This window comes from Eulemur rufifrons, chromosome 29 (assembly GCF_041146395.1).
Source record: "Eulemur rufifrons isolate Redbay chromosome 29, OSU_ERuf_1, whole genome shotgun sequence".
NCBI lineage: Eukaryota > Metazoa > Chordata > Mammalia > Primates > Lemuridae > Eulemur > Eulemur rufifrons.
This window is the reverse complement of record NC_091011.1, coordinates 23,565,349-23,590,262: the sequence shown is the minus strand read 5'-3', so window position 1 is coordinate 23,590,262 and position 24,914 is coordinate 23,565,349. Positions and strand designations below refer to the sequence as shown.

At 47.2% G+C, this 24,914-nt stretch overlaps 1 protein-coding gene across 1 annotated transcript; it reads left to right on the top strand.

The window, feature by feature from the left end:
• Window positions 1-2,170: 2,170 nt before the first annotated feature.
• Window positions 2,171-24,004, top strand: MTURN (maturin, neural progenitor differentiation regulator homolog). The gene is made up of 3 exons (XM_069462026.1): window positions 2,171-2,408; window positions 12,605-12,727; window positions 23,015-24,004. The coding sequence occupies exons 1-3, from the start codon at window positions 2,247-2,249 to the stop codon at window positions 23,123-23,125; spliced, it is 396 nt and encodes a 131-aa protein (XP_069318127.1). The 5' UTR covers window positions 2,171-2,246; the 3' UTR covers window positions 23,126-24,004.
• The last annotated feature ends 910 nt before the right edge of the window (window positions 24,005-24,914 follow it).

The following is a 24,914-nucleotide window of genomic DNA, read 5'->3' as shown; positions in this document are numbered from 1 at the left end:
CACAGCCACGGCGTAACTGGGTTTTCTGCTCAGCATCTCCCAAGGCTGAAATCATGGTAACAGGTTCAGTTCTTGTCTGGAAAAAACAAGAACTTTGAGGAAAAATATGCTTTCAAGCTCATTGTTGGCAGAATTCAGTTCCTTTCATTCTAAGACTGAAGTTTCTGTTTCCTTGATGGCTATAGACCAGGAAGGGATTGCTCTCAGCTCCTAGACACAGCTCTCTGATCTTTGCCACGTGGCCCCTTCTATCTCCAAAGCCATCAGTGGAGGATCTCCACTGCATGAACTTACCTCAAACTTTGAATTTCTCTCCAGGAAGAGTCCAGGCCCTTTTAACGGTTCACTTGATTAGGTCAGGCCTACCAAGGATACGTTCCCTACTTTAAGGTCAATTGATTTGGAACCTTAATTACATCTGCAAAATCCCTCACATCTAGATTAGTGTTTAATTGAATAACCGAGAGAATGTGTGTGTACACTAGAGGGGCGGGGATCTTGGGGATCATCTTAGAATCCTGCCTAGTTTACAGTGTATAAATTCCTTGATTCCAAAAACTGGACTTTGTGCACCTTTGTCTGGTACCTAGTAGATATGCTCCATAAATGTTCACTGAAATGGATTGTTTTAAGGGAAGAGGGGAAATTACGAAGTCGGGAAATTGTTACATAGAACCATTAACTAGTTAAGCACAACTCCCAACAGGAAAAAGATCAGAAAGACACAAGCCCAGGATGCCTTTGGGCTGAGCACCCTAACCTCTTCCTCCACCAGAAAATTAAATGGAGTTCCTACTTTCACTATAGGAATGCAGCTTTGCTTTATTAAGGGGAGTCAAGGGAAAAAGAATTCCTATTCCAGAAATACGCAAAGCGGAAAACTTTCCGGAATCACATCTATTCCATTGACTAAAGGGTGTGTTGTTCAATGGGCCAGGAGCTTCTCTTGGCTAAAGAGTGAGCTCTTTGAGGGTGGTGCCACCTATTACTCATATCTATGTCCCCAGGGCTAGCACCGTGCCTGGTTGAGAGGACACACTTCAAAGAAAAATGCCGATTGAATGTTTATAACGTGTCTCTGCTTGCAGTATTCGAGTGCTGCAGGCGCGGACTCTGTCTAATGCATTTTCTGCAATCCAGTAATGCCTGTCCCATGCCCAGCAGCCAATGAGCAATCAACAGGTGCAATCGCTGGGCCACATATTCTTGTTTGAAAATGTACTTTCTCCTCTTCCATACCAGCAGCTGACCATTTTAGGTTACGCAACATAAATTCAAGCTGAGTAATAGTGAAGCTAGTCTTCTGAGGCTTATTTCTAAGAAATATTCAGCTTTATGTAACGCAAACAAAAACAAAAACACACACACAACTCTTCCTCTCCAAATGGACATTCATATTACTGTCTGGTAAATGCATTCAGGGGAGACACTCCTTTACATCAATCGGAGGACAGAACTTTGGTTTCTGAAAATATAAAAATTATCTTTTCCTTGGATTTTCTCAGCCCTTCCACTGCTAGCCTCAGAGAAGTCCAAGTTGTCTGCATTTCTGTGGCCTCCCTTGCCTTTAAATCGCCCTGGGGAAAACGCTAGCTCGACGTAAACGCCGACCCGGCTATAGGAGCTCGCCCAGCTTCGCGGTAACCCGCCGAGCCGCGGATCCCGGGCCCGCGCTGTGACGTCACCGGGCTCGCAGGCCGCGGCGCAGGCCTCCGGCTGCGGTGATTGGCTAGGGCCAATGACGTCACGGGCAGGGGCGGCCCTGCGTGCGGCAGGGCCCGGGATGCTCCAGGTTCGTTTAAAAATAAAGGGGGGCGGGAGCGGAGGGGAACACCGAGGGGCCCGCGGAGGTGCCGGCCGCCCCTTTAGCCGCCCCGCGCCCCGGCCCCGGCCCCGGCCCGGCCGCGCCAGCCTAGCGGGCGGCCCGAAGGGGGCGTGGGGAGGCGGGGCGGGGGCGGAGCCGCGGGCGCGGCGCCGCGCTGTCCCCGGCCGCCGCCCGCCCCTGTTACACACCGCATGTAAACAGTCCCAGCCGGCTCCAGCCCAGGCACCGCGAGGGAGCCGAGCTGCCCGGCCCGCCGCCCGCCGGGAGCCCGCGCCGAGCCTAGCCGAGCGCCGCGCCGCGCGGCCCGCCCGGGAGGAGGGCGCCGAGGAGCGAGGAGGGCGGGCGGCGGGCGGGAGGCGGAGGGAGCGGGAGCGGGCGGCGAGCGCCGAGGCTGAGGGAGCGGCGGGCGCGGCGGGCCACGATGGATTTCCAGCAGCTGGCCGACGTTGCGGAGAAATGGTGCTCCAACACGCCCTTCGAGCTCATCGCTACCGAGGAGACCGAGCGCAGGATGGATTTCTACGCCGACCCCGGCGTCTCCTTCTACGTGCTGTGTCCGGACAACGGCTGTGGCGACAATTTTGTGAGTGCCTGGGGGAGGGACCGCCGGAGCAGGCGGGAGCGTGGACGCCGCGGCCGCGTCCCTGAGCCGAGCTCTCGCGCGGTGGGGAGGCGGTGGGCACCGAGTGGGGGGGCGTAACCCGCTCGCCGAGCACCCCGCGCTCGTTGCTCTGCGAGGGAAGCTCCCGGGCCGGGCACGGCGCTGTCAGCGCCCCAGGTGGGGCCTGGTGGGTGGCGGGCTGGGGAGCCGGGTTGGGGTGGGAGGTGTGGTGTCCCCCTGGAGTCCGCCTTTAGCCCTCCTGCGAGCGCTGTTTCGGGAGGGAACGCGACCCCGCGGCCAGTGCTTGGTGACTAGCTTGGAGCATCCTGGGGGTGTCTCCCGCGTCGCACTAGCCCGGGCTGGGGCTCACTGACCCTCCCGCAGGATGCTAAGTCCGGAGCTTCCTACACCCAGGCGTCCCGTCCGGGTGAGGAATCCCGCACCCCTCCCAGTGCTCAGACGCAACTCATGGAATCGCCACGCCCGGAGAACCCCGGCTCCCCCGCCCCCGTGTTATTCCTTGCGCTGCCTCTTTGGACACAAAGCTCTGTCCACACTGGCGATGCCCGATCTCCTGGACCTTCTTTGCGAAATTACACCCGCATCTTAAAAACGCACGCGCGCGTGCGCATACATCCCAACTAACACAGACACACACAGGGGCACGCCTATTCCTCTTTGCGCCCGTGCTCCCACTGTTCCTCTGTGAGCTGCAAACGAGGTGTATGTAGCTGGGTGGGTTCTGTCCGGCCAAGGCGGCAGCCTCGGCCCTGCCCAAGACCATCGGCTTTCGCAGATGAGGGAGGATCTCCCCACCCCCCGTCTCGGAGGGACGGGGACCTGGAACTGCGGCGTCCAGACCTTGCACTTTGCATCCTGCGCCCACTTGGGATCTTGGCGCTGGCAGTTTAGGAAGAGGATGCGGAGGGCAGGGGAGTTGGGGTGGGAGGGGGGGAGTCGGAGCGAGGATGGCACTCCCTGAAGTGTTTGTAAGGACGGGGAATAAATAATGGTCCCCAAATGTAAGATGGAGGCGGCTGTGGGTCCGGGTTACCGTGTGGTCGCTGGCCTGAGCCTGGGGCTGCTGCCGCCCCAGTGGACGGAGGTGGGGCGGTGCGGAGGCGTGGCCTTGCTCAGGCTACTCAGGTGGGGTGAGACAAAGCTGGGCTGTGGTTCTGGCCCCCGACCACCCACTGGAAGTTCGCAAAGGAGTTAGACAGCAAGACCGCCTTTCTTGGTTCGGGCAAGGTGAAGTATTGTGCACGCCTGGCCAATAAAGCATACCCCTTCCACCATCCCTACCCGGTGGAGGAGAAGCACACACCTGAGCCCTCAGGGCACTCCAGAAGAGGGATGGCCTTGGGTGACAGCCAGATTTGAGTTCTAGCTCTGTGACTCTGGTCAAATGCCCTCCTTAGTTCAATTTCCACATCCAAAAACTGGTATGATAATACCGGCGCCCAGTTGTTTATGTAGATAAAAGCACGTAACGGTCCCTGACCCAGAGCAAGGGCCCCACAAATTTGGGATCAGAGACCTAGGGTTACCCAGAGTTTAGAGCTTGTCTCATTTTTTTAAAGGCCTCAATTTTCTCACCTGTAAAATGGGGTTCCTCAGAATGTCTCTATCACAGGATACCTGTGAAGAGCAAGCGAGCTATTAATACATGTAAGCACATCTTGACTGTAGTTAGAATAAGTAGTGTCTTTTGGTATTGGGAGGAATGGGGGATCTTTGAAAAGGGATTCACTCCATTACAAAAGTGTTAGAAAGCCCCCAGGATATCCCGGAAAGGGCACCGGAGTCCATGTAACTTGTAAGATGTTAGGATTTGATTAGAGTCCCTTCCAGATCTGTCTTCCTTCTTCTGCCAGTGTCCTTTCCCCCTCTTTTCTGTGTAAAATAGGGCAAGAGTCGCTGGTAGTTCTGGATCTTATGGGGGAGGATCCCACACAGACTCCCTGCTGGGACTGCAGGGGGGCATACCCAGAGAAACGACTTCAAAGAGAATAAGTGGGCTAAGGAAGATTCAAGGCTGTTCTCTTGCCTTGAATATGTATATCAAACCGTCATTCAGAGACATTATTTATATAATCAGGCCTTTATCTTAAATATTTTCCCACCTGCAGGAAGAAAAGCCTTCTAAGTGTTCAAGTGTTAATTCACTGACAATTTAAAGGGAATAGATAGGAAGATAGAAGATAGGGTGAGGGAATAGTTCCTTGGGTAAAATGGAACTTTCCAAAGTTCCTGGAGGCTATACCAGACAAGATGCCAGCCGAGGGAGTTTTCTTGGCCAAATTTCTTGAATCTGTCCCAGGCCAGGTTGTCAAGCTGCTATTTGCCTCTAATAAGTGTCCTACCTCAGTTCTTTTCCTTTTCCAAGGAAAAGTTGTTAAGCATTAGAAAAAAATTGAGATGAGTGGAATTCCCGTTATTTGAAAGATTTATTAACAGTTAGGATATTTACATAGCATTTCTTAATTTACAAAGTACGTTCATGTCATTCATTCATTCAACAGACATTTATTGAGGGTTTACTCTGTACCAGGCCAGGTCTATCTGGAATACAAATAGGGTCTCTGCCCTCATACTCCTGGAGCCGGTTTACCTAGTAGCCAAGAGACAGTGTAGTATAGTGGTTAGGCACACAGACTCTAGAATCAGACTAATGGGTTTGCACCCCAGCTCCCCACTTCTGTGTGCTTCAGGAAATTTAACCCCTCTATGTCACAGTTTCTACATCTGTAAAATGGGGATGATAATATTAGTGCTTCCCTAGCAAGGGTGTTTGAGATTTGAGAATACTGCCTAAAGTGGGGAGGATGATATTAGGGACTCTCCAGCAGGGTTGTTTGAGAACAGTGCCTAACTTGTACTTAAGTGTTCAATAAATGATATTATAGCTCATCTTATTGTTTTTAACCTCTGCAAATGTTACCATCATCCATCTAGTTGCTCAAGCCAACAAGCTAAGGGACAGCCTTAGTTCTACTCTATTGCTCCCTGCAACCAATTCATCAAAATATATGCAAAATATATGCACTTTCCACTTGTTTTTCTCCACCGCATGTTGTCACACTAGTCTAAGCTACTATCATTTTTCGTCTTATTTCCTAACTTCTCTCCATGCTTGTAACCCACCCCTCACCCTAAGCCAGTATCCACTCAGCAGTTACTTTGGATCTATTTAAAATATAGTCCAGATCATGTTACCACCACTCCCCATTTTGCCTTAACTGACTTCCATCCTTTTTATAATAAAACCTAAACTCTTGCCCTGGCCTCAAGCCCCCACTTGCTCTGCCTTCCTGCCATAGTGGCCTTTCTAATCCTCAGACATGCCAGCTCATTCCTGCCTTAGGGCCTTTGCACTTGCTGTTCTCTCTGCCTAGAACACTCTTGCCCCAGATCACTACATGGCTGGCTCCTTTATGCCATTCAGGCCTAGGAGAAACTCTCCTAACCACATGTTTCCTCTCCTCGCCCTCTTTTATCAAGCACTCATTAGTACTTAATATTTTCTTTTTTGTTTTCTGCCTCCCCTCTAGCCTATAAAGCTTCATGAGAACAGAGATGTTGTCTATGTTATCGCTGTATCCTAGCACTTGGAACAGTGTCAGAACATGATGTGTGCTCAATACATATTCATAAGAATGAATGAATGAATTATAGTCTGGTATAGAGGGCTGTCCAGAAAGTATCCAGCCATGTAATATGTTCTTGTTATATTAACAATGGCTGAATACTTTCTGGACAGCCCTTGTAGAAGACAGATGTTAAATTTTAAGAATTCAGCTTTGAACAACAATAAGAACTACCACTTATGTTTAATTTACTAAGTATCAGCACTTTTTTCTGTTCTAAACACTTTGCACATATGAATTCATTTAGTAATCTCTCAAGGTAGTCTCTAAAATTATCCCTATTTTACAGATGAGGAAGCTGAGGCACAGCAAGGTTTGCTAACTTTCCCACCAGCTCTAATATGGTAGAGCATCCTGAACCATAGTCCTATATGGAATACGTAGCATCACACGAGTGACAGCAGGGGACCCAACCCAGACTGGGTTCAAGCGTGGCTTCTTATTGCACCTCACAAAAATTCAGTGGGGCAGGTATTATTACCCCCACTTTATAGGCAAAGAACCTGAGGCTCAGTGGTTTTAAGGGCCTCCTCCAGGACTGTACTGCCAAGAAGTGACAGAGCCAGGACTTGAGCCCAAGCCCGGAGGCCTGTCCCCTCCACCGCACAGAACAGCCCACAGGCAGGGTCAGGCCAGTAGCTCCAGGGGCCTAGGAACAAAGACTTCTTTTTATTTTCCCTCCACTTTGGAGCACCTGGGGCCCTTGCACACTCTTTCCTGGTCTTGCTTCACAGGATGTCCTGTCCCTGCTGTCCCTTTCCATACAGCCTCCCGGACTGGGGCCTCTCTCTGTGGACCACCACGGTCAGACCCCCGGGGTAAAATGAAGCTGCCAGCGGCCTGTGTGTGGAGGGAGTTCAAGGCAGGGCCACCCCTCTGGCTCTACAGGGGTGACAGGCAGGCTCCTGGCCCTGGGGAGAGGGGGCCAAGAGCGTTCCCTTCTTCTGCCAATTCGGAAGATCCTGAGGGTTTGGTCAGGCTTGGAGTGGGGTGTCAGGAGCCGCTCATGGGCCAGATGGACAGAGGGCACTCCTGGGTGTGTGAGCACCAGCTGCATTCCTGCCTCGGCCCAGGCCAGGAGGAAGGAGCTCTCTGAACAAGGAGCACTGCCTGCCCCCCTGCAGCCTGGACGCCAGTGATTGCCAGAAGGAGGGACTGTTACTCTCCTGCCTTTTCTGTCAGCCCATCAGAGACATGTTTGGATCTAAAATTTTGTATAGTTTAATCCCTCCTCAATACAGAAACAAAGATAGCAACCTTATTATTATTAAAGAAAAAGACTTTATTTATGGAAGGACTGTGTGATTTAATTTTATATGTGTTTGTATATGTATATATATATTTTTTCCCCATTGGTAGTCTGAGCATGACTTTATTCTTAACTAAGTGATCAAATAACAACCTTTTCATTTTGAGGAAAGAAAATATTATTTAAATGAGATTGAGTCATGTTTATATGGTGATATAGTAGAGAGAAGGTACTTTCTTGCCTAATTTAAACTCTACCCTCAGTTTCTTCACCTGCCAGATGGGGATAGTTATATTATGTTAGTATTATTGTGAGGGTTAAATGAGGAGTAGTTCATGTGGTTGTGCATATAGACTGCAAGGCATTCCACAATGGCTGTGCACTATTCATATCGAGATTATTTTGGGTGAAAAATTATGTCCTCTTATATTCTTGGAATGGTAATCCTGAGGGGAATGAAGTTACATTAATACGAGTTCAAATAGATAGGAATAAGCATTTACTGGGCCCCTGCTGAAGGGAGACAACTCAGTCTACAGGTTGTCTCCTGTCATCTTTAGGACTGCCCTGTGCCTGACACGTTACGTGCTGAGGCTCAGGCTAAACATCGCACACAGGCCAGGCGAGGTGGCTCACACCTGTAATCCTAGCACTCTGGGAGGCCGAGGCAGGAGGATCGCTTGAGGTCAGGAGTTTGAGACCAGCCTGAGCAAGAGCAAGACCCCGTCTCTACTAAAAATAGAAAGAAATTATATGGACAGCTAAAAATACGTATAGAAAAAATTAGCCGGGCATGGTGACACATGCCTGTAGTCCAGCTACTCGGGAGGCTGATGCAGGAGGATCGCTTGAGCCCAGGAGTTTGAGGTTGCTGTGAGCGAGGCTGACACCACGGCACTCACTCTAGCCTGGGCAACAGAGTGAGACTCTGTCTCAAAAACAAACATACAAAAAAACATCGCATACAGAGTGTGTTGGAAACACATGCCCCTCTGCTGATGTTCTGCTCTGCCCCTTGTTCCCTGTACCACCACCAGCAAGTTACTTAGCCTTTCTCAGCCTCAGTTTCTACCCTGATGGAACAGGTCAGTGGTACACAAAGAGCAGGCTGGCTGTCATCTAGCCAACCATGCCCTTCCCACCCGGCACAGAAACAGGGAGACATGATGTGGCGGTGGCTTTTATCTTCTCCTGCCATCTGTTCTGAGGACAGGAATCCATTTGGGATTAAGCTGCACCAACTCAAAATGGACTCCCCCAGTACTGAGAGTGGAGGGAAACCCACACTTCAGTACTACAGGGAGAGAGACACAGAGCAAGGGCCCCAAAGGGCCATCAGATAACTGTGTCCAAGGAGGGAAACAGAGGTGTGTTCCTAACTCCCCTGCCACCCCCACCCTGCCTCAGCAGGAAGCGCAGCAGCATACCCACCAGAATTGCCAACAGCAGGAGCATGTAGATTGTGCCCCCCACATTTTTGTAGGATTGAATTACTGTAATGATCAAATACCACTTTTTGGTAAATTTGATATTCTCACCTACACTCTAAAAAAACAGGTGCTCATCTTCCTATTTGCAGGTGACATTGTTATATTGTCTTAAACTAGGCAAGCTTTTATAATAAATTCTGGCCCAACTTCATAGAAACAAGGGTCACAGGTGGCCTATATGCAAATCAAAATTCACACCAGGGATTTCTGTAGGAAAGAGTAGGCCGCTCAGGGTAGGGATGGTGGAGGCCAGTTGGTTGTAGTCAGTAATGGCAATTGCTTAAGTTCTTCCATTAAGATTTTTAAATGTCCTACCCCCTTCAGATATGTAGTTAGCGCAAGTTCTGCTCTGCCCGTGGTTCTCAAAGTGTGGTTTCGGATAACCAGCCGCCTGAGCCTCCCCCCACCCCACTGAATCAGAAACTCTGGGGGTGGGGCCCAGCAATCTGTGTTTTAATAAGCCTCCGGGTGATGCTGGTGCACTCTGAAGCTCCAGCCCCCTGCCTTCCTCTACTTCGTGTAGCCTCTCCTGGCATTTCTCCTCTCGTCACCATCACAGGGAGGTCTGCAGTCTGCCAGTCCCTAACTGCTGCCCTATTGGAAAGTCAATACGCTCTGCCCCCAGATCCATATTTGCCTTGGCATTGCATTGTTCAGAGCTAGAAGTTCTCTGATTCCTGCCATAGTCTTTTCCTGGCCAAAGTGGGTGTTTGGTTACACATGCTTAAAATATTTTCCAAGTTGAATTTATTGTGGCCACGCCCAGTGGCACAGGACTCTGGGTCTCCAGTTGCCTGTTTGTACAAAACTAGATCCCAAATCGTGTTTTCAGGAACTTCAGCCCTGCCCCCAGATGTTCCCCCTGCCCCCCCATAGTTTTAGAAAGGGCCCCTATATTTTCCTAACCCTCCTGGCCCCAGCCCCTTGTCTGTCAGTTTTCCTGAAGAACTAGCCTGTTTTATCTGTGGACACTGCCTCACTGGACTGATCGTCCCACTTAGAAAGCTCTAGCGCCAAATCTGGGTCCCATCTGTAGCAGGTAGCCAGGCCCTTATACCTCACTCTGTCCTAATCTCACTCTTGGTTTTTATCTTATTTCCTTCCGTTATTTTTCTTTTGTCCTTTTTTAACCCCCAACTGCAGGCTTATTTTTTGGTTCATCTTGTCTTGTATTATATGACCCTTTGACAGCTGCCTTGATTAATTTTGGAAGCAAGAGGCTTAAATAAAATTGAATTCTTCTTCTTATGAGATACAATGGATATAAAACAATTAGGTAGTAAATGATGTCTTTTAGGTGGCCCTGCACATCTGGGTCTATCTGAGTCCAGACCCTGTGCTCCTTCACTTTATCATGTGGACAAATTTCAGTTAATTTTTTTTTTAATCCACAAAACCAACAAAATTGGGAATCCAAGGAGAGAGAGACAGCCCAATGAAGGAAATTTAGACGGAAGGCCCTTTAGTGAGTGTTAAGTCCTCCTTCTCCAACATGGAGTCCATAAATGAACAACTCCAAAAGTGGAGTAATGGAAATTGTGGCACAAACAATCTCTTCATGAGATTGTACACTGTCTAGCCCAGGTGCAGTAGCTCATGCCCATAACCCCAGTGTTTGGGGAGACTGAGGCAGGAAGATTGCCAGAGGCCAGGAGTTCGAGGCTGTAGTGAGCTATGATTGCACCACTGCACTCCAGTCTGGGCAACGGAGCAAGACCTTGTCTCTAAAAAAAGATAAAAGTGAAAAAATAAACTGTCATATTACCAAGTGGTGTGGATCTGTTGCAAGTCTGTTACTGTTTGAGCAATATGCTTTTTCTCAGCTAACTTTGTAATTTAAAGCCCAAATGTCCTTTTTAAAAAAGTAGATATACAAGTTTTTCACAGCTATACCTACTTCTGAATTAATGTCACCATGTCCTTTGGGTAGTGTTCTCAGTGACGTCACATTGGGTGTCTGATTTACTCATCATGTGACCTTAGCCTTGTGGCAGGTAGAAAGCTCAACGCCCCCTGTTGCTCCCCGACCCTCTTGCAGATGTAAAAGGGGAAAGAAGGTGCTCATGTCCCCTATTTACTGACTATCCATGCCAGCCAGGCGCTGTGCCAGGCACTTAACTTTTAACTCCTTTTCCAACCTTCACAAGTCTATAGAAGGCAGGCTTAAAGTGTGGTGCTAGATGTTAATCTCATCTTTAACTTGGATTATAATTTGAAATACACTGGAACGTCTATACATTTGAGTATGAAAATAGATGCTGAGCAGAACTTACTAAAGTAGGACTTTCTCCACTGATTGAAAATCAAGTGAGATAATGGATATAAAAGTACTTTGTACTACTATACTTTTGTACAATGTAAGAGACTATTACATAAATGACATTTCAGTGGCTCGACAGCTTTAGGGGTCTTCAATTAATAGGGAAGAACATTTGAGCTGTTCTCTAAACCTAGAGCACCTGGATGTTGTCTTTATTAGGTCGAGAAGGAAGCCACTCAAGAAGGCTGCTGGAATGAGAGTAACTAGTGTCGGAAATGGACCATTACAATTATGAAGCAGATAATTGGGGTATAAAGGTGGCATGTTACCACCTAGTTATTTTTGCTTGGATTTGAGCAGTATTTTAAGTCTATAGATTTAGTTCTTGGAAATCCTGCATGAGAGGGAAGGAGATGAAATGTTTTTATTGAGTGACAGGCATCTAACTTTCTGGGCAGTGCCTCCATAATTTGTATTACTAGATGGGGTAAGTATGTGCTTGCCATGGACTATCTTTCCAAATAGATCTTGTCACCTGTGCCTAGCCCTTGCGTCTTGCTCTTACCTGCCAAATGCCTTCCTCTCTCCAGGCCTCAACACTATTTTGCCAGTGGGGAGCTGTCATTGATTGGTCCCCCCTAAACAGCGATTCTTGGTACCTGACAGGTACCATGATGTGATCCTGGTATCCTGGTGCCTCTGCCTAGCTAAATACGCAGAGTAGGGTCTTCTGCATTGAGATCACTCAGGCCTGTGTCTTGGGCTCTCGTTCTAGATCTTTGAACATTTGTGGGAGAGGCATGCCTAGTCTTAAAGATGTGCTAAAATGGATATCCTCGTGTGGAAAAAAGCCTCACCCAGCCTTAAGAAAAAAATAAAACCTAGAACCAATCTCTTCTCAGTAAGTGTTACATTGCAAAGTGATGTTTGGGTAAGATGCCCTCTTAAAAGAATTAGAAGGAAAGCAAAGCTTTCGTTTCCTGGTGACTTAGAGATGACTTTGTGGGTTCCCCTAAGTTCATTTCATTTTGCAGTAAATTTACCACCACCCCCACTCACAGGCTGGTCTGGGTAAAGAATGTCTTGTTCCAAGTTAGTGCTTACAAACATGCTTAATTGATCCTTCAGCCATAGCTGAAGGCAAAGTTAAGGGTTTTGATGGCAAAGGCTCTGGCTTGTCCTCCCTCCTGTCTGCAAACCACTCTTAGCCTGCATGAGAAGGTGAGCCGTGGAAATCCCAGGTGAGGACAGTCTACCCCACTGCCCCCTTTGCTTCGTGCGAGCAGATCCAGTGGCAACCAGAGCAGGTGAATTTACAGACCCAGAGCTTGGGGGGATTCTATGGATTAGACATTTTTTTGATCCCCTACAGTGCAAACAGTGAAGAATGACTATATGGATTTTACTCTGGAATGGGAGGCCGTCTACAAATTTATGTAATTTTTAAAAATTCTGCTTGGCTTTCTGTATCTCACACTGAGTGTAATGACGTGTGTGTCTTTGTTTTCTCCCTCCCACCCGTGGGCATGCAGCACGTGTGGAGCGAGAGCGAGGACTGCCTGCCTTTCTTGCAGCTAGCACAGGATTACATCTCCTCCTGCGGCAAGAAGACACTCCACGAAGTCTTGGAAAAAGTCTTCAAGTCTTTCAGACCTGTAGGTGCCTGCTTGGCTCCGGGAGATGGCTTGTTTTCTATAGCGATTGTGTTTTGAATACCAAGGGTGTCGGGGAAGGTGGGCAAACCTGGGATGACTAATTGTTTTTCTCTTGTCTGCCCTGTGGCTTAGAGATAGCAGCCAGTGTGGGGAGGCTGAGGGCGGCGGGGAGGGGGACAGGGACGAGGACGGGTGTGACACAGCTGTTTGTCGCAGGGATGATGGTTATTTCTAGCATCACTTGAGTTGAGTTGAGAATCCCTGATAGGGAGGAAGCAAACAGATCCTTTGTGAGACAACTGAGCATTCCTGTTCTCTGCCAGCAGACTTCAAACCAACATGCTTGCAAGTGGTATGGAGGTTCTTTTATAACAGTGGGGCCTATATTTAGGGGTTGCCGGAAAGCTACTTAAGGTTATACCGCCACATTTGTGGGTATGGAGAAGGATGAAATTCAATATTGGGTCTGTTTTTTTCTCTTTTTAAAAAGTCTCTAATAGAGAGCTTGCTTTTTTTCCCCCCTCTCTTTTGGGATTTAGGAATCTGTATTTCTATGACTAGCTGACAGCCTGTTTTCATTCTAGCTGATAAACCTGCAAAATGAACACTCACCCCTGTTTCGAAGATGACCTGTTTCCCTCTCTCTTCATTGGAAGATCAAGTCAGATTACCAGTGTCCCAACACTTCCCCCAAGCGCAATTCCCTGCCCACCCTAAATACTCCACATGTTCCATGGTATTTGCTAGAATGTCTATTTAAGTATTTTAATTATTTTTCACATTTAAAAAATGCTACCTAATTCTCTGTTGAAGTTCTGCAGCTTGTCTTTTATTTCTTTGGGCATAGACTCTGTCTGATGTTGCGCTTTCTAAGTCTGCTTTGTCTTTTGTTTCTGCTGGTTCTCATGCCTGGTATCTTGTTTCTTTGTGTGTTGGATTATCTCTATGTGTAGGTTATTGTATTTGAAATTTTATATATAGGAATAAATTGAGGCCTAAGATGACAGTAACTTCTTCCAGAATTTTTTGTTTGCTTCTGCCAGGACGTGAGGGTGCTATCAGTCTGAGACCACCTTGAGAAGGTTTAAGGCTCGCGGTTCTCTGCAGGCTTGGGGATGAGAAGCCGGGCTGCGGATCTGGTCTCTTTCAGTTCATCCTTGTGAGGGTGTGGACTTTGGGGGCCCAGCCTAAAGTGGGGACTATGTAGCATAGTGTGCTCCTTTGGAAGACCTTGGGCTTTGACTTTGGTCCCCGATCTCTTAGAGAGGGCCGAGAAAGCAATAAGGTTTCTAGCTGCTGCTTCCAGGTCAGCAGATGCCCTCGGGCAAAAAGCAGCTTTCTGTGCTAGGCTTGCTTACCTCTCCTGGTTCTAATTCTTCAATATATTTAGGAAGATATTTTTCATATTTAATCCAGCTTTTTTAATAGTTCTTAGTGGAAGAGTTGGTCGCATTTAGTCCACCATTATAAGAAATAGAATTTCCGTGGCTTTTGTCACTCTGTCTGATTCGTATCATTTGTCCATCCAGTTCATTTTTTATTTGTTAATTTTCTAAGCCAGTTTGGGTCATTCAAAATAGACATTTGACTTCAAAATACCAGTTTGTCCCACGTGCCTAGTGAATAATCCTAGGCACGTGGCACTTTTACTGCCTAGTTCTAGCACCTGAACCAAACACATGAAAAGCTTAGATCGCATAGAGCTTGCATTCTAGTAAGGGGGAGACAAGATAAATAAGTACAACATACAACGTGTCAGTGATACATGCCATGCAGAAAAGAAATAAAGGGGTAAGAAGTGTCAGGGGCCCTGAAACTTTTGATTAAAGGGCCAGGGCAGACTTTGCTGAGAAGGTAACATTGCATTAAAACCTGAAGTAAGGAGTGGGCCGTGAGGAAACCTAGGGGAAGAGCCTTCTAGGGAGAGTGAACAGCAGGAATGAAGGCCTCAGGGTGGGGGACACCTGTGTTCGAGGAACAGGGGGAGCATGTGGCTGAAGAGGGGAGTGGAGGTCAGGACCAGTGAGAGATGAGTCTGGAATGACGGGGCCCTGTAGTCACGGAAGGGCTTGGGCTCTTGCCCTGGAGCAATGGGGAGGGGTTGGGCACACGGATTTGATTTGATGTTGCTGGCTTCTAGGTTTCTTTTCCTTTTCCCTTCCCTTTCCTTTCCTTTCCTCTTTTTTTTTTTTTTTTTTTTGAGACAGGCTATTGCTCTGTCGCCCTGGGTAAACTGCAGTGGTGTCATCTAGCTCGCAGTAACCTCAAACTTCTGGGTTCAAGCCATCTTCCTGCCTCAGCCTCCTGAGCACTGGGACTACAGGTGCACACCACCACACCCAGCTAATTTTTTTCCCTATTGTTAGTAGAGACGGGGTCTTGCTCTTGTTCAGGCTGGTCTCAAATTCCTGACCTCAAGCGTTCCTCCCACCTCTGCTTCCCAGAGTGCTAGGATTATAGGCGTGAGCCACCGCGCCGGCCCAGGTTTCCTTTCTAAAGTGGAGCTTTATGTTGTGGGCAGCGATGTTGCTCCTGAGTGGAGGAGGCCTTGACCTGGCATTGTGCTGCTTTGGTGGGGAAGGTCTTTATGCTGGCCACCTTCTGGCTGGGCCTGTTTGCCCTGAGGGCAAGGCCGGCAGGAGACACCGCTTCAGGGCTGGGGAAGGTGAAGCGCATGCTGGCCTTGGGCCTCTCCCAGGTAGGATGTGTCCCAGATTGGAGGAGAGGGAGTGTCACAGAGTCTGAATAAAGAACTGTGGAGATCAGTGGGGAAACTTTTGCCCTGTCCTTCTCCACTCAATAGTGCGTTTCTTCCCAGGGGTGCCATTTGTGTAAAAGTGCTTGTTTTCTATAAGGGAGCCTTGGGTTTAGAAATAAGACATAGGAAAGGGTTTTGTTGCTGTTGTCATAGTTGCGCTATTTGTTGAAGAAACACCCAAATGCTACAGCTTATCATGGGGATAAAACCTGCACATCATCTCCCTGAAAATTTGTGGTGATCTCATCCATTCGTGCAGCTGCTTTGTGTGTGTAGCGGGGCAGCCCCGGGAGGAATGTTTTTGCCTTGTCTGAGAACAGCCCTGTCCTTGGCTTTGAACCCCTGTTTTCCCTTGGCTGCCGCAGCCCCAGCGCCTACTCATGCAGTCTCTCCAGAGAGATAAGCACCTGTCTGTTGACAGCCTTCTGCTGTCTTTTTGGGCATCAGTCAAGCAAATTCAATTAACTTTGCTGAAGCTTGGGCACTCCTGCATCCGCAGGCCGAGAGTCGGGTCGCCTCTGCCCTTCCTCAGCGGTCCCGTCAGCAATGCTGAGGCCGTGCAGGTGTTCAACATGCAGACTTTGTAGCTGAGCACTCTCCCCCTCTCTTCCTTGCCTGCCCCCTTCTGAAACAACATCTCAGTCAAAGCTCTCCCTCCCCACCAAGCCCTCTGTTGTTGGGTTTGAAAAGAAAAAAAAAAGTTCTTTTTAGCTATCTTACTCCTCTATTTTTCCTCTACTTCTTTGTCACGTTTTCAACAAAACATATCAGTCTCCTGCTGTTTCCAGAACACCACCTCAGAGGGTGAGGGGCAGGACACAGACAGCTGAGTCAGTTCTTGCCCTCTAGGCGCTGACTTTCTGGGAGAAGAGACAGCCACATAACCGGACAGAGAGAGCCCACGTTATAAGACAGAGCATTTATTTGGCTCCAGACCCTCTGCTCCAGGCTGTGCAGAAGTGAAGGAGTCCCATTCCCTGTTGTGCGTATTCCACTCTGCTGGTTCTTTGGGGAGCTGTTTCTGAGAGGACATTTGTGAGCGTGTACCACGGGAGGTTTTGCCTGTGTTCTCTTAACCCAGTTATGTGGGAGCAGGATACTACCGATATGAAGAACCCAAGCTCTGTGAGCAGGCTGCCTGCGTTTGAATCTCAATTCTGCCACTTGCGGGCTGTGTGACCTTAGACAAGTGACTTAACCTCTCTGTTTCTCAGTTTCTTATTTGTAAAATTAGGAAACTGCTGATAATAGTTACCTTAGGGTTACCATGCAGATTATACAATGTAATTTTTGGTGGGTACTCAGTGTAGTGTGTTATCCATGGTAAGCACTAAATACACGTTAGTATTGATGTGGATACTAGATAAAATATTGTTGAGAAGTGAGCAGGACTTAGTGAAACCTTTTGTGGGAATCTTAGTTTTTAGTGGACAGAGAAAACAATTTGCTAAGTGATTTCAGCATGCTTGACTAAGGTAAAGGATTTTAAAAGGTATTGGAGGGGTGAGGCAAAAGTTTATCAGCATTGGTTTTGGCAAAATAATAAACATTCATTGAGTTCCTAATCCACACAACTTGCTGTGTTAGATGCTTGAGAATGAATGGACGCTCCTGTCTTCCCACAGTGACATGTGACCAAAGAGCTTCAGGGTTATGGATAGTTATCTTCTTCTTTTCCATACTTTCTAAGTTTTCTATAATCGCATAATCAGAAAATAGGTCATGCTTTTTTAAAGAAGCTGTATCATTTATGATGTTTGAGAAGTGCTAGGAATATCATCTTGAGTGGGCTCTTTGAGGCACAGAGAGCCAGGCCGTGGCTTCACGAGGACTTGGGGCTTGAAGAATGGCATGACCTCAACATGCTCAGAGCAGGAGGAGGGCTGGCCAGGGAGAGAGTCCAGGAAGGGCCCATCTCGGCTGCCTCACCTCAAATTCTTTAGAAATGTCCCCAGCGGGGGAAGGTGGATCACCCTGCCCTGCCTTGCTCCCAGGCCATGTGGCCTCTAGCAGATCCCTCAGCCTCAGTGTCCCCATCTTTAAAATGGGGGCATTACCTGTTTCACCGTCTTCATGGATTCATGGGGAGCTTCGAAATCAGACTGAGAACACAAAGGACTGTCAAAGTCAAAAGACACCATGCTGAGGTTAGTCTCAATTTCTGGTGTTAGGAAATGTTTATTGGATGAGTAGATAACTCTGGAAGTGGCCAACCATCTTTCCTCCTCGAGTGGGACCCACACTCTGCTCCTCTCCAGTGACTTCCTATCTTGCTAATGATGACCTCTCAGAGAGGTATGATTTTGACCTAGTTATTTTTTCTTGCTGGCATGTCAAGTGGTATGTGTATGCAAGTGAAAATGCCAAGCAGGCTGTTACTGCTGTCCACGAGCAGGCACTACTACCAGTAATGGCTTTGGAGACACCCATCAGTAGCTTTGGTAAATGTGAATTGGACAGTCGTCGGAGCTCTGCATTTTTCTTAAGTGTGACCCTCAGTTGATGGTTGCTGGTCTTCGCTTGACTGAGCTAGATAATAAAACAGTGGTTATGACCCTAAATAATGGTGATCGTGCCATTCATTTTTTTTCCCCTGCAAGGTTTTCATGTTTTTTATTTAGTGACAACTGACAGACTTAGCCCCGGTTAAAAAACAGGTTATAAGAGAAGAGCTAGCCTACTATTTCCAGTTTAGCTGCAAAACTAAACATTATGTTTGCCCTTTCAAATTCTCTGAAAGTTTTATGAGCATAGCCAGGAATTACTGCTTTCCTAGAGAATTATCCTTCTCCCCCCGGACTGGCAGTGTGGGCAGGAGGGCAGCAGGCACCTGTTGCTGGTGCAGGTCTGTGTGCTCGTTGGTTCATGCTGCTCTGACGGCCCAGCCTGCAGCTAGATCCTGTGGTCGCTGTGGCTTCCACTCTCACGATCCTGGTCCTCTTCCTGGGGTTGCTGTGTGATTCACCTTTCTCTTCTCAAGCAGTAGAGGTGTTTCTGCCAAAAAATTCCCCTAATTCTAACTCACCAGCATGAACAAGATTGATATTTTTGGTTTGCCACTAGTGGCTAGGGAAACAGGGATCAAACTCCACATGAAAATCCTTTGTGGTCCAGAAAAAGTCCAATTCTTCTATTCCTATAGTCCACCGTGGGAAGCTGCCCCAATGAGTCAGAAAGTCTGATGAGAAAAGATTATGCACACATGTGAGTTTTTATAATAGACATTGAATATTGACAATTTAAGTTTATCTTTTGCTTTTGTTTTTGCTTATGTCATGAATATTCAAAATTTCTTTTTTTTAGAAAGTATAATGGCCCCCAAAAGTAAGAGAGCATCTACTGCTCTTGCCCATGTTGGTCCTACATCCATCTTGCCCCCTTTTTTCTCCAGCGTCAAGAAGACAGACTGACCGACCAGACCACATCACGGGTTTCGCGTTACTGCCAGCGTCATGATCCTTAGGTCAGCGCTGTCAGACTCCCAGATGCTTTAGAATCTGGCTTCGGGACTGGCAGTGTCCCCATCACTCAGGAGCTTGTTAGAAATGCAGAATCAGGTCGCACATGAGACCCGCTGAATCGGAATCTGCGTTTTAGGTAGATCTGAGTGAATTACACACCTACACACGTGAAGGATGAGAAATACTGCTTGAAGGGAGCTGTGGAAGGAGCGTTCAGGGACCTGTAAAGCCACAGGGCACTCACTAGATGAGCCAAAGCCATAGCTGACCAACTCTGCTCTCCAGGACATAGACACCTCCTCCCCTTCCTTTAAGAAGATGCTCCAGCCCACTGCCACGTGAGTGCCCCCTTCAAGATGGCGGATGCTAAATGCCAGCTGACTGTGGCCCAAGTGGTTTACACCTTTGTTCAAAAGACCTGGAGTGGGTCTTACAGATAACTGATACTCTCTCTCTTGGGTCTGAAGAACTTTAATTCTCAAGGGTTGGCAGCTCTGCCTTTCAAGTGCAACCCTCTTTGGATGGATGGGCCCCAGCAGTTCAGATGTGATCGTAGATAGCCCAGAGGAACAAGTCCTTGTGGACAGCAAGACCCTGGAAATGCCAACACTCTTCTTTGGTGTGAAAAAAAAAAAAAAGACATTTCCCCCCCCCATAGTCAACTGAAAAAATTTCCCTGAAATAGGAATGAATGACTGTACGTGTCAGGAATAATTTACGTAAAGCAGTCACTTCAGGGTTTTTGGCCCATCTCCTTTTACATGTAAGGATGTGTGGGTGCAGCAGGAGCAAGGACTGCAGGATTCCTCCCCGTCTGCCTGTCCGCCTGCGCTGCCCGTGTCTGATGCACATCTTCTCGCCTGCTGAAAATTTGGACCGAGAAGTGAAATGTAGACTTGCCCACCATAGATGGGAGTGGGGATAGAGGTGGGAATGCTATCCTTTAGAATTCCAGGCAAATTCTAGTCTGGTACTTCCTATACATGCTTCCAAACCGTACCTCCTCATAAATGTAGACATTAGCATGTATACATTGCATATTGTATTTTTAAAAGGTGTGGTCCCCAGAAGAAAACATTGAAACCTACAGCTAACAGGAACAGCACTGACAGCTAGACGGGAGTCTCCCAGGTAGCCTGGTGGTTAAGCGTGTGAAGTCTGAAGCCAGATGACCTGGGTTTGAATCCTGGCTCTGCCACTGACTGGGCAATGCTGGGCAGGGTCCTCAACCTGTCCAGGTCTGTGGTAAAGGAGGATGATGGTGATACCTACCACACAGGGTTATTACAAGGACCAAAGGAATTAATGTGTGTAAAGCTGCTTAAGACAGTACCTAGTAGATGGTAAGTTAATATTAACTATTATTATTAAATCTGAAGCGTTACAAAATCGTTTGGTTCAGTGGAATGCTGACCGCAAGCCTGATGCATAGTGAGGTAGCCCCAAGGCAAACCCAGCAGGAGAGGCAGGTGGAGCCTGGCCGCAGGCAGTCAGTCTATGGAGGCAGCAGTGACTCTGCATCATCAAACTGTGCTTTAAACACAAGAAGTGAGAAAACGCAGCTCGATACATTTGCCTAAGGCTCGACAGTCTGCAGATCCCGGCCACCTTCGCTTTCTCACTTAATCTCCATAGTTACTGTGTGAGGTGGAGCAGGTGTCATGTTCCCACTTTACAGAGAGGGACACTGAGGCTCAGCAGAGGTGGGGACTTGGCAGAGGCCCCCAACTAGACCCCTGGCTTCTGGCCCCCAGTCCCGGTGTGTTTTCCACACAGCCTCTCGATGAACCTGCAGCCCCTGCACTAAGGTGCCTTAAAAGTCCGGAAGGCCACAGAGGACTGCTTCTCCTTCCCGCTTCTGCAAGGGCAGGGGGTGAGCAGCTCTTGGAAGAGCAGTCAGAATACTTCTGGCCTCAGGGAATGGCATCCCATGTGGCTGATGTGCTGGGACCTGGAACTAGGTGCTTTGGATTCACATTTAAGGGAGGGTAGGGAGGAGGAGAGAAGGGAGGGGTTGACCTGTTGGGGCCCCTTCCACGGGCTCTCTGAGCTGCAGAGAGGAGGGTGTCTGATGCTACTGATGGTCCGGGTCAGTGTGAATCACCTCGGTGTACCATGGAGAAGAACCATCCATGGCACGTCTCTTTAGGACAAGGATGGCAGGTACACAGACGCCTGCCGCAGCTGTGCCTCTTTATCCATGGCTGCCACTGCAGACGTGACGTTTCCCACTGGGCCTCAGCGTCCTCCTGAAGCTCCAGGCAGCCACCACCTGCCAGTTCTGTTAAGTGAGAGGGAGCCCATTGGCCATTTCTCTTTTAAATGATACGCTTCAGTGCAACAAATAGTTACATTTATTGTTGGATTTCTGTATCTTCTTTTGCTGTTTAGGAGATTCTGGAGTTCCTGGTGGTGGCAACGATATTTATGTTTTACCAGCTTTTTAAATGTTACTACTTACTTGACACTTTGACCTTGCTTTGTCATATAGCTCTTCAAATAAAAACTGACCACCAAAATAGTAGTCATCCATGTTCATTGTGACCAGCCTTCATTTTCTCTCTCTTTGGAGGCAAACTTTGTCTTTTATTCCATCCATTAAAATCTGGAAAGGAGTTGTAGCAAGTAAAAGAGGCTTCTCCATTCTCCCACCCGGGATTGCTGTACCCTATCTGGATGGCCGAGCTGAGATCCGCTCTGCCGGCCCTTCCTGTCCACGTCAGCGGTGTCTGTCTGAGGCAGCTGCACCTGCTGAGCTCTAAGGGGAGAGCGCGTGTCTGCAGCAGGCTGTACGCACCTTGGCAGGACACGTGCAGAGTGTGACCAACAGTGCCTAGCCGACGATTTTGTCCTAAGTGCCTTTGTGGGGCTCTGTGCGAGCTACAGCAGGAGAACTTCAGAGTGAAGGGACTCTGGTCGCCCTGTCCCCATGTCAGTACTGGGAGGGATTGGGAGGAAGGGGGTGGCATGATGCTAGGGAGGCAGAGCAAAAGAAACAGAACGACAGAATGGCCGGTCTCACTGTTAGTGTCTTAATGCGATTAGTGTTTGGGTCACTAGGGCCACTCAGTGAAGTTGCCTACAAGTGATTAAACCCTCTGTAAAGATGTTCTTCGGCCACGAGCCGACTGTAGCTCTCGTCCAGGAGCTAGGAGATGGAAGCCTGGTTCTCTCAGACAGGCCTGGGAGAGCCAAAGGCTGTGGCTTCCTGCCTGCACGAGAGTGCGGTGTATTGAACAGGCCTAGCAAATGGCGCTGCATCTCTAACCAGAGCCCAGCCAGCGCTTTGAACAGATGTTTATTGTGAATTTCCCTGATAATCTTTATAGAGCATTTGGAAAATATGAAAAGATAAAAAGAAAAAAAATTAACTCATAATCCCACAGTCTAAAAAAAAACCTCTTAATATACGGATGTATTTCATTGAAGTCTTTTTTTCTATGTGTGTGTGTGTGTGTATATATATATATAATTTATATGAATTTTAAGAAAATCTATTGTAATGAAGTAGAATTTTGTCATGCTCTTTCTACACTTATATGCATATTTTATATCATTAAATTATTCAAAAATGTCATTTAAAGTGCATATATAAGATTCCACCTTACGGATACACCATAATTTATTTAACCATTTTTCTGTTGAACATTTTAGTTGTCTCCACATTTTTAGAGGTGTGTTATAAATAATAGCATCATGTGTTTTTAGGAGAGAAAATAGAGAATAGATTTTTGACATCTTGATGGGACAGTCAGCACTGTTCATCTTATGCTACTGCTAACAACCTGGATGTGTGTGCACGCACACAGATACTGTGTTTCTGCGCACGTGTGGTATGTGGTGCCGTGTTTTGATATTTAAAAATAGAGACTCTCCAGGCTTCCCAATAAAACCAACTGACATTTCTGTCTAAGTTTAGCAAAATAATTGTAGGAATAGCTGACTCTCTCAGGACATCCGTAGCTTCTGTGTAAAGTGCTGTCTAATTGGGATCAGATGCCTTTGGTTGTCTTCCTACCTGTGGTCCACCTGGCACTCAACAGCTGCTCTCTCGTTCTCTCCCTGCAGTTACTGGGGCTTCCGGATGCAGACGATGATGCATTTGAAGAGTACAGTGCAGACGTGGAAGAGGAGGAGCCAGAGGCGGACCACCCCCAAATGGGGGTCAGTCAGCAGTAGACCTCCGAGGGCTCTCACTGGAGGAGGAGAGTGAGCCCTGTGGTACCTAGGTGGGCTTGCGTGCTCCTGGGTTAGCATTTTGCATTAGCACTCTGAAACAGGACGTCTGGCTCCCAGCATCCAAATTAAAACGAAATACCTTTTTAACGACCACAAAATATCTGTGATGAGCTTTGCTCAGAAGTGACCTGAATTTCACTCCTGCTTCAGTGGGGTTTCTATGGAGTTGTCTCGGTAGCCTTTGCCATTTTGAATTTAGAGTCCATTTTGTGGCTGACTATTCTCTCTTGAGTTTATGTTGGAGAATTAACATTCGCTGACTCGAATGTAGAGAACTCTGAATGTATTACGGATGTGCTTTGAGTCCTCACAGGTGACCTTACTGAGGGAAAGCACGGCAGAGAAGAAATGCAGTCTGCACTTTTTATGTACTTTTTAAGTGTCCATAAGTGAAAGGTTTTGCTTATAAAGCATGAGTTTTAATATCTAGTCATTAAACTGCACAAGTGCAAATACAAGGGCAGAAAAGGATAATCACGTAGTTTTGGATTAAGAGGATAAGAGAGGCGGAGAAGCCTTTAGATGTTTTGCCATTGCTGGAGTACCTGGGTATGTAGCAACTGGTTCACGGTTAGGTGTAAATGTTACTTGCTTATTCAGTTGTTTCAAAACATGCTAATTCCAAAGCCACTTTAAAAGTCTAATCATGGAAATATAAATGGGTTGAAAGACATAAATTATTGATTTCTTTAAAATGTTTATAAACCGTCCCATATATGAAATGAAGCATTTATTTACCTTCTCTCTTTATAATGACATGGCAACTTGATAGATCATGGAAACATCCAGAAGCCAAGTGCCACTTACTTAAACTTTGAAGCCATACGTAAATTTACGAGGAAAATAAACCAAGATAAAAAGTTTTTAAAAATATGATGGAATCCTTCTTTACTTTCTTAATCTTTTATTTAAAAAAAAAAGAAAAGGATCCCATTGTGTAATTTATTAAAAAATTGTAATCAACTACTTCGAGGGACCTTATTCACAGTAAATTTTTAAAGGGACGTGAAAGTAGGAATCTTTTAATCATGGGCTAGCATGGTTAAAAGAGGGGACATTTTAATGATTAAGATACTCAGACAACTCACAGAAACAACTTGTGTAATTGGAAATACTGCTGTCATCATTTAGCCAAAAACTACTTACTGGGGAAGTCCTTTGTAATGCTAACATGGAATTATTTGAAACGTTCATTTTCTCGGACCTTCCGCATCTCTGGTTCTAATAACTTATGATGTGGACTGCCTCCTTTACAACACTTTACTAAACCTAGCATCTGGGGTGGGAATGTTTTAAATGTGCACACACTTGCCCATTAGGTTGTCGAAGTTTTGAATTTTGAAAACAACAGCAGCAGCAGCAGAGGCCACAGAACTTATGGGAGTCTTGTATATCTTCCAGGCATGTCGGTGTAGACCTGATTGTCTCCACATTTTCTGTTTAATTGACTGGTGCTGTGCGGAGTTTGGCTGCTCGTGGTAAAACAGTGTACTGCAGTTTTAAGTCATCGGGTAAAATAATACCACAGTGGTTTCCATCTGTGCTTCAGTACTCACATCTTTTCTTTTCTTGGGAAAAACATATTAAAGGTTAATTTCAAGTATAATGACTTTCCTTCCTGGTAGCCTGTTAGCAAAGCAAAACTTAGCATTTTGTTGGGGTGAGCACATCCCACCTTCACAGCCCTGCCTGCGTTCTGAGTGGCCGTGTTAATGAGCAAAGGGGATTG

What these genes read in the sequence shown, in the direction of transcription:
- MTURN (XM_069462026.1), top strand. Translation starts at nt 2,247, where the DNA reads ATGGATTTCCAGCAGCTGGCCGACGTTGCGGAGAAATGGTGCTCCAAC. An exon ending in ACGGCTGTGGCGACAATTTT is followed by an intron (nt 2,409 to 12,604) that starts GTGAGTGCCTGG and finishes GTGGGCATGCAG; the next exon opens with CACGTGTGGAGCGAGAGCGA. An exon ending in TCTTCAAGTCTTTCAGACCT is followed by an intron (nt 12,728 to 23,014) that starts GTAGGTGCCTGC and finishes CTCTCCCTGCAG; the next exon opens with TTACTGGGGCTTCCGGATGC.